This window comes from Camelina sativa, chromosome 5 (assembly GCF_000633955.1).
Source record: "Camelina sativa cultivar DH55 chromosome 5, Cs, whole genome shotgun sequence".
NCBI classification, from domain to species: domain Eukaryota; kingdom Viridiplantae; phylum Streptophyta; class Magnoliopsida; order Brassicales; family Brassicaceae; genus Camelina; species Camelina sativa.
Window position 1 is genome coordinate 20514910 of NC_025689.1, and position 10006 is coordinate 20524915.

Genomic DNA, 10006 nt, shown 5'->3' on the forward strand with positions numbered 1-10006 from the left:
AAAAAAAAAAGATTCTGGTTTTTAATCCCTATAGTCTTCAAATAGTCATTAAATCTAGATTAACATAGTCGCAACACAGTCGTCAAATAGTCGTCTCGTAGTAGCCAAGTAGTCGCTACATTTGACGACTATATCACAACTATTCTCAAACTAATCTCCTTCACATCGCATTAATCGTTAAACTGTCAGCAAATAGTCGTAAATGTTTACTGACTACTTTACGACTATCTGTACACAACGACTGTTCACATTTTAATTAATCGTAACTTAGTCACAAAACAGTCGTAAACGTTTACGACTACCTTACGACTACTTTTACGACTACGTGGATTAGTCGTAACGTAGTCGCTATTTACCGACTAAATTACGACTGAATTTCCTACCGACTAACGTTTTACGACAACAGTGTTTAGTCGTAAAATAGTCGTAATTTATGAAATAGCGACTACGAAACGACTACAAATGCAGTCGTAAATGGCCTGTTTTCTTGTAGTGCGTAGTCATTGCAAACATAGTTGTACCTAATTAGTTGTGGTAAGGTTATAGACAAAAACATGCTATGATTACAATCAGATCAAGATATAGTAAACTACACATCTCGAAATCAATTTATGAAGTTTACAATCACGTAACGAATTGCAAACATTGATAAATGCATCTAGTTCTAACTTCTTAAGAAGCCAATTCAGCCTACCCCAACCAAAGCAACATCGCATTTACCAAGAGAAAACTTCTTCATAGCTTGGAACCGGTGTTCTTCCATTATCACTCTTGATCAACTTATCTACCTCTCCAAATACCGTCGATGCTGCTTCACCTAGCCTCTTCTATGCTATTTGAATTAATAAGTCTTGTATAAACACTCCTATTGCATCCCTAACTCTTATGATTAGTTATATGCATTGCTTTGTGACAGATTTTGACCCTAGAAACACTAACAAAATTGTTTACTGCTTCCAAGCAATGTTTTGTTGGTTTTAGCAAGTTTTGGAAAAAATGATAATAAGTCTTGTCTAAACAATCCTAATGCATATCTAAAACTTATGTTTAGTCACATGCATTGAATTGTGACACAATTTGACCCTAGAAATGCTAACAAAGTTGTTTCCTGCTTCTAAGCATTGTGGTTTTAGCCAGTTTTGGGACAAAATGGTAATAAGTCTTGTCTAAACAATCCTAATGCATTTTATAATTATTCATATGCATTGGATTGTGACACATTTTGACATTAAAACCACTAGCAAAGTTATTTACTGCTTCTAAAAACATTATCCCTCTCCTATCACTCTCTCTTCCTTATTTATACAAAGATGTGTGAAGTTGCTTAAGTTTTTGTTGAGATGTCATTTTTTTAGATTGCAGGAGATGAGTAAGCCTTTGTTAATTTATGTTCTTTTCTTGTTGTTTAGTCCTGAAGTCTTCGTTTCTTGGTTTTGAAGTCTTTTGTCAACAATCTTGAACTGTTGCATAATTGGTTTTTTGTCTTTAATTTTCTTAGTTTTGAAGTCTTGGTCTTGAAGTCTTTTGTCGACAATCTTGAAGTATTGCATAATTGGGTTTTTGTCTTCATGTTGTCTTTAAAATGGAGTCTTGATGGAGTCGATGGGAGAGGTAACATCTCTCTTTTCTTTCTTTACTATATAATGCATAATTAGTAGTATCGAGCTTGAATTAATGACTAGAACATGACCTAACTACATTCAACTTAAACCGTATGACTAATTAATCCCAAGAATGAGGTAGTTCATGAGAGAGAACTTGATCTTCAGAGTTTTTAACTGAGTCTAACACCAACTTAAAAGAATCTAATTCAACTTTGTTCAAAAAAAAAAAAAAAAAAATCTAATTCAACAAATTTTGTAAACCAGGCACAATAAAATTAACCCGCAACACATTCTATTCAGGAAAATCACATTTTAAACCTTCAAAGTGTCATTGGGTAACACTTAAAACCTTGAGATTTTTTCACTAACACTATAAACCTTTAAAATGATTTCGCTAACACTTTAAACCTTAAAACTAACTTTCCTGTTTACACCGCCATGAAAGATGACAGAACAGTAATATCTGTCAACGTGAAATAGTTAAACTATGCTGGTTTGGTTTAAATACTTGTTTAATTAATTTAATTTAATTTAATTATTTATTACGATTGACAAAAAAAAATTAAAATACATCAAAGAAAAAAAAATGAAGAATCAGAGGTAAGATTAAAACATTTGACAAATGTAAAATTGAAGATGACGACTTATTTAGAAGATTCATTGGTTTCCAACGAGAAGTCAATTGATTTGAATCAGAATCCAGTGGAGATGCAATTATTAAAAGGATTAATAATGTGAAGAGTAACGTCGTAAAATTTTTGTCTACAACGAAGATGAACAAATTTTTTTTTTTAATCTTTTTATTTATTTATAAAAACTAAAACTAATTAAAATTTAATTTAACCAACATAGTTTAACTATTTCACGTTGACGGATATTATTATTCCGCTATTATTATGGCGGTACAAAAATGAAAGTTAGTTTTAAGGTTTAAAGTGTTAGTAAAATCATTTTAAAGGTTCAAAGTGTTAGTAAAATCATTTTAAAGGTTTATAGTGTTAGTGAAATTTTCTTGAGGTTTAAAGTGCTACCCAGTGACACTCTGAAGGTTTAAAACGTGATTTTCCCCATTCTATTCTAACCTCTCCTTAATTTATATTGTGCATGATATGTAATTAGGCTTTTTTAAGATGTCGTGAGAGAGATTTTTCATTTTTTGTATGTATTAAATTTTTTCTTTGTTACGTCCAATGGTATGAACACTATCTGCAACGAACATACGCACATTGTCTGCAATGGTCAGATCAAGTCCTTCCACGTAAGTACCAATCAACGCCTTTTGTGTCGACCCTTCAATTTTGTTCTGAAGACGCTCAAACTCTTGCTAGTACTCGTGTAAGATACCTGTTTGTTGGATCTTTGAAAGCGTTTCATCGAAATCCTCCCCTTCTACAACTTCTCTTCGAAAACTTGCCAAGTGATGATGATAGCATCATCCCGCAGTGCCTTGGATGTAGCCTGCCACCATTCGTTTGCCTCCTCCTCAAGGTGATATGACGCAAACCTGAATTTCTGATCCCTGGAGCAGGGCGGATCTATGTAGTGATGGGGTGGGGCATGTGCTCCATGCTACTTGTTAAAAATTATCTAATACACTTGGTTGGTTTAGTTACACAGCTTAATTGTTACCTAGGTGCCCCATGCGTCTTCTTTGGTGAGGAGTTCGATTCCTGACTTTCATCTTTTTTTGTTGCCTTTTTTTCCTACAACCAAAGTTCTTTTTGTAATGTTTACTTATAGGTTAATATTATTTTCTACTCTAAATTATACTTACATTTAAATTTAAAAAGTATTGTAAAACTAGTTAATTAGTATAATATATATGTATATTTTTTAATTTATCTAATATATATATATAGTTGAAATCTATTTAAATAAAAGATTTTGTACAAAAATTAATCATATGAATTCAAAAATAATACATAATATAACTCTTGCATGTAATATCTAAACATTTCTACAATTCTATATATTAGTTTTTAATATTTTAAATGTAGATTTGAACTCTTCATAGTTGGACCTTCAATTTGATATACTATTTATCTATATTTTATAAAATTTACCGTGATTACGAAAGGTAATATTGTGTATTATTTCTGATTTCTTGATTTATTTTACGTTTTTTAGAGTTAGAGAATAAAAGTTGCAAGAAAATGATGATTTAAAAGGTTAATATACTGCACAAAATCCTTATATAATTAATATTTAGATATAATTTTCATTTAAATATATCTAGTGTGCAATTGAATATATTTTTTAACCAAATAAAATAAATTTTAAATATACAAAATATAGAAAGTTAAATTTCTTTAATATTTTATAATAGAAATTTCATATATTAGTTATTAAATAATTTGTGCCCCACATCAAATTTCTTTCTGGATCCGCCCCTGTCCTGGAGTATGGTTGTAATCGAAGTATTGTTTCACTTTACTCAACCAAGCCATTGGATCGCCTCCTTTGAACTTTGGAAACTCAAATTTTACCGTCCTCCCCGCTGCGAGCGGATTGGCGGTGTCACCACAAAACATTGCCTGTAATTGCTGCTCCTGATTTGTATTCCTCGTGGTCGAACGTAGAGTGCTACCGTCACTATCACGACTGGCGGTTACTAATGCGGTTAACCTGCCAATAGCCGCCTCCATCGTCTTAAATCTACTGAGAATCCTAGGTTCATCTGATGAACCTCTTCCTTCAACTCCATCACGTTAGCGTCCAAGTCTTCAATCCTCTCCTTATTAGTGCATACCATGTTTGATACCACACAAGACATGGTCCAGATCAAAGGTGATATTGATGGTGGACGTAGGTTGCTAATGACACCACAATATGGTCTGAATCAATAGCGATATAGTTCTGATACCAAATTTGATAGTTTAAACTACCTCTTTCTTAATATTTATTTTTGCTTTTATATGGAAAAGAGCTATTGTGTCCCAAAAAGATAAAGAGAGCACTAAGAGACAATACCAAAGCAGAGAATTATCTAAAACAACTTAAAAACCAAAACATAAAACACCAAATCATCCATATTTCTCTACCGCTTAACCCTTATATCGTGGATTAGGCTTTGTAACTCGTACAGGCCGCTTCTCATCGTTGAGCCTATCAATAATAGTGTTCCGTACATGAACGACTTAAAAATGCAGTGTCCGCATTTATGTCCACCTGCACTCCTCCTGGGATGGGGGTTGACTTTCTTATTCTCACTTAATTACATTGATTCTAATGTCTCCCCTATCATTTGATTTTTTGCGTCTATTCTAACTTTAAAAGATTTGCGTTCTTTAATTCTTAATTTACAATTAAGGTCTTTGTATAATCATGAGACTAATTACGTTTTTGGTTCTCGTTCATGAGTTGGTTGGAGGCTTGCAGCTGTCGTGACATTAATTTGACTCTCTTTGATATAAAGAGGTTGAAACGATTCAGCATTTTTGATATCTTATCATGGAGTATAAGATTAAAAAAAAAGTGAGTTATAATTAATCAGTCTACCAAATAAATAGCTTTGAGTGATTAAAGTTATCGTATGGATTACCTTCATAGTAACATAACTCCATCTTCATTACGTAAAGTGTGTTTTACCCTTTATGAACAAAATTCATTAATGTAACAATAATTTTGTTAGATTTTACAAGAAAAAATGAGACTGTATAAAATGTGACATTTAATTTTAAAGTAGAAGTAAACGAATTAATAATTTGAATTTACAAAAAAAAAGAAATCAAGGGTGTGAAAATAATACCCACATGCATCATTAGTTTTGGGATAAACCATTAGTATATCAATATATGTATTCCAAAAAACAAAAACCATTTATCACTGTATTAACAATAAAAATAAGAAATAATCATGGGGAAAGAAGGATATTTGGGTAAATAAAGCTGAATACACATGCATGTACAGATGTAATAATTCACAAGTTATGGAGGATGCTTAAAAGTTGAAATAGGTAGATCCGAACATATGGACGTATTCATTACAAAAGTGGACCATGTCTTCAAAGTTATAAAAATTTGAAAATAAAATAAAATAGAAGATTACTTTTTTTTCTTTCTCTTTATCTATAAAAGCATTACTTTATATATAAAAATTTTAGTTTCCAAATTTAGTAATTCATGTGATTTGTGACATATTTTAACTTTATCAATTACTAGATGAGGACCCACCTGATATGCGGATTTAAATTTTTATAAATTAAATTAAATTTAATAAAAAAATATTAAAATTTGTTGTATGTTATTTATAAATTTTATTTTTGTTATAATACACTGATTTATATCTATTTACAAATCTTTTATGTATGTTACTATTAAAAGTGTATTTTTTTACACCTAAATATACTCTATGTTACAAATATATTCTTTATCATCACCTAGAAAATGTCTATATGAACACATTAATCCAACTATTTTACTTTCACTTCTGCATAGTTTTTTAATTACTAAAATTGTTGGCTCAAAAAATATTTTGAATAAAATATATTACATAATATACTAATTAATGATGTATCATCACAATAATGTATGACCACCATGGAGAAAACCCCGGTTCCGCCCTCATCCGTTATGGAGAGAACCTTGAGTCCAACCTCCTCCACCATGGAGAGAACCTTGGCTTCCCCTTCCTACCTTGGAGAGATAACCTTGCGTCCAACCTCCTCCACCTTCTTCTCTTGCGGAGATAACCTTGTGTCCAACATTCTCCACCATAGACAGAACATCGGCTCTGCCCTCCTCCTGTGTGGAGAGAAAATGTTCACGTCTTTTTGCTATCTCAAAATGGCTTGTTCCGACAACCAATAAAAGTAAAAACCTTTTTCTAATGTCACAAAATCTTTTGATAGTAACTAATGATAAATTTCCCAATGTATTCGTGGAACTGTCTTTGACACACCATGATGTAGCCTCTGTCTCTGTAACGCCTCAACCGCCACCTTGCTTAGTGAGCCCATGTCCAATCTCAGTCCATGGGCTCACCAACCTAAGTGTGCCCTACATCTATTCTTGGCTCTGGATCCACCCATATTCGATGGCCGGTTTGTTACGTCTTGGAGGCTTTAAAAACTTACCGACCCTACAAATTAACAAATGATCTTTTCATGTATTTTATCCTTACTCGCACAGTTCCGATAATCACTTCCAGGAAGGTCACCCATCATAAAGTTCTCTCAGCACCCTTGACCGAAAAAATAAGTGTATTTTGGTAACATATATGGACAAATCAATTCTTTTAAACCTTTCCACAAACCAAGGTGTCACAGTCTTTGAGCTTCTATGGATCTATCAACAATGATTTATGTTTTTCCAATCTATCTATCTATGTTTGTTGTAAGCTTGTGTTTGATTAGCCTATTTTATACATTTATTAGGTTGATGAGCTTCTACTTGTTATCTCCCTTTGGGATTGAATGAATAATGGTAACAATTATGTTTGCAAAAAAAAAGAAAGATTTATGACCAACCAATCAATGTTGAGAAATTATAAAAAAAAAAAAAATTGGCATAATTAAAGAAACAATAGAAAAATATAAGCACGATAATATATGAATCTCAAATAATTCAAAGATGAAAATATAAATTAGATAAAACAATCTAAAAGTACTAAAATAAATTTTAAAATACAATATTAGGAAAAGAAGACGTATATGTATATATTACTTTTTTTTGGGTCAACATATTAATATTACCTATTCCCAACTGAAAAAAGAGAAAATTTTGGTTTAAAAAAATAAGAAAAAATTACATTCCCATTAAAAAAAAATTTCCAATTAAACAAAGTTGAAAGTAGTGTTTTTGAATAAATTATTTAAATATGAGATGATCTATGTTTATATAGATGTGAATATTTACAAAATTTAGAATTATTTACAAAACTTAGAATTAATAATTAACTGTATATTTTACTTAATCCCTTTTTCTAATTTTTGTTATAGAATTAATAACTTAAAATTAAAAATAAGTAAATAATATCATAATTTTGAATTTTATGAAATATATATATATATAATCTCCTTATAATTTTTAAAAAAAACTTTGTATTTTTTTATAAATTCTGTAATTTTTGATAATTATCTTTTTACATTATTAATATTTTTAAAAACAAAATATTTTATTTTTGTTGTAATCAAATTCCTCTTATTAAATATTAATTTTTACACATGTCAAAATCTCAGATTGATAACTTGACACATGTTAAAATCTTGTTAATGACTAACTTTGAAAATCCAACTTTATATAATAAGATAGATTTTGTCATGTCTAATACAAATTTGTTTTTAACAAATTTTTAAATTAAAAAGATAACTAAAACAAAATTTAAAATTTAAAACATTTCAAAAATATAAAATATAATTATAATATGTATATAAAAAGATAATAATAATTCTAATTGTAAGTTACTAATTTTACAAGAAAAAATATTGTAAATATTTACCTCTATATAAACTAATAAATGATCTAGTAAAAAAATAGTTTCTTGAAATACACCACCATTAGTTTAACTTCGTTTTATTATAAAGCTTTCTCTTTTGTAAATAAATTAACTGCTTATGAGATTATCTCATTTTTATGATGTTGTTTTTATAATATAAATTAAAGGTTACACGATAATTCTATAAATTATCTTGTATGTTTTTTTTTTCTTTTTTGTTACAATTTAATCTAGTAGATCTTTAAAAACAATAAAACTTATATAAAGTAGATAAATACCGGCGGTTATACGATTATCGCCAAACCTCAACGGCCAACACATTCTTGTTTCTTTTTTATCCATACTCAACACTTGATTAGATTTCTGATTTCTGAACGCCGTTGTTCAACAAACAAACATTCTTTTTTTTTCCCGATGTTGTGCAAGTTTGGTTGGTAGCTTCTTCGGTTCTTCTTTCTCAAATCGCTTTGTAATGATCCCATGCATTATACGGTACATCTCACATAATATTTAACATAGAGGTCTGATGAGCAAACTGCATATTGCTCTTGGCATCTTCAATTGAAACATAAATACAATTCATAATATCTCTAAGCATCTATTTTATTAATTGGTACACAAGCAGACTTCAAGGAAAGAGTCTTTAGACATAATAATATATCCTTTTAAGAGTTTGGGGAAAAAAAAAACAATGGCAAACTAGAAGGATCACATACATACACTGATTGATTTATACACTTACATAACATATATTACAACAAAAAAGACCCATCACGATACTCAGATAAACAAAATTATGTTTTGTTTTTCACATATAAACTTTAAGGCAGATTGTTACCACATTTTAGATGTGCCCTACACGGCTACACCTGTTCTCAGAAAAAAGAGTCCGTATAGTGATTATCCTTTTTCCTCTTAAACTCCATCAAGCTTCCATAAGTGCGGTCTGCAACCCCAACATATAGTGCCTCTGTGTCGGGGCTGAACGAGATCCCTGCTATTTCTCCAAACAGATCAATCTCTTGAGACTGTAGAAACCCGGACTCCATGTCAAAGATGTGAACGAAGTCTGCAGGCTCGGCCATGGCCAGAAACCGCCCTCCTGGTGTGAACTTCAGTCCTCTGATGGCTCCCATATTTCCTTTCAAGACAGCGAATGATTCTGATGGATTCCGAATGTCCCAGAGACGGCATGTCGTGTCTTGGTTTCCAGTTGCCAAGATTAGACCATTCGGGTGCCATGCAGATGCAAACGAGTAGTCTTTGTGGCCTTTGAGGCTTGAAATAACCTGCACCATGACCCCAAGTCCAGTTACAACACTTGAATGTAGATGAGAAGAAAAAAGAGGACAATGATAAGCTTTGAAGAAGTTCAACAGCTCAACTCTTAGCTATAGGTCTATACTGTTTCTAGCCTAGGACTGAATGTAGCAGCATTGAGCTTATTGTGAGCTAATAGAGAGCAGTTAGCAGATTATCCTGGCAGAATGTTTTGGGTGTGGATGTTCTAGGTTTTGGTTGGGGCATTTGGTTCAGAGTTGAGACTCTTACATCAACCAAACTCCCTGGTTTGGTGAATCGAATAACAAAAGTATTTTGTTTTAGCTTTTTGTTCTTATCATAAAGCCGTAGGATACTTACTTTTCCAGAATGGGAATCAGAGATCAAACATTCTGTACTGTCCCCGAGTACAGCAAGTAGCTTTCCATCTGGGCTAGCTGAGGTATTCTGCAAGAATAGTAGAGTGTTTCTAGTTAGAGAAATTTGGAAGCTAGAAAATTTAGCTGTTGGTGGAGAATAGCCTGGAACTCACATTGACAGACCAATCGAAAGCAAATTCACTGACACGTGTAAAGCTCTGAGCATCAAACACCCGAATTTTACAGTCATTATTTGCGGTTATAAGCCTTAGTGAGCCACTGCAGTAAAAAGAGAAGACAAGAAACTTCAGGTCGAGTTCAGGATGA

At 31.6% G+C, this 10006-nt stretch overlaps 1 protein-coding gene across 1 annotated transcript in view; it reads right to left on the reverse strand.

The window, feature by feature from the left end:
• The window catches only part of LOC104789432 (uncharacterized WD repeat-containing protein C2A9.03-like), a 5706-nt gene continuing 4366 nt past the window's right edge, over window positions 8667-10006 (reverse strand). The window contains exons 11-13 of the mRNA XM_010515130.2: window positions 9853-9984; window positions 9681-9767; window positions 8667-9328 (exon numbers count right to left, since the gene is read on the reverse strand). Coding sequence (XP_010513432.2) covers window positions 8915-9328; window positions 9681-9767; window positions 9853-9984 — 633 coding nt within the window. The 3' untranslated portion in view covers window positions 8667-8914. The remainder of the gene's footprint in view (window positions 9329-9680; window positions 9768-9852; window positions 9985-10006) is intronic.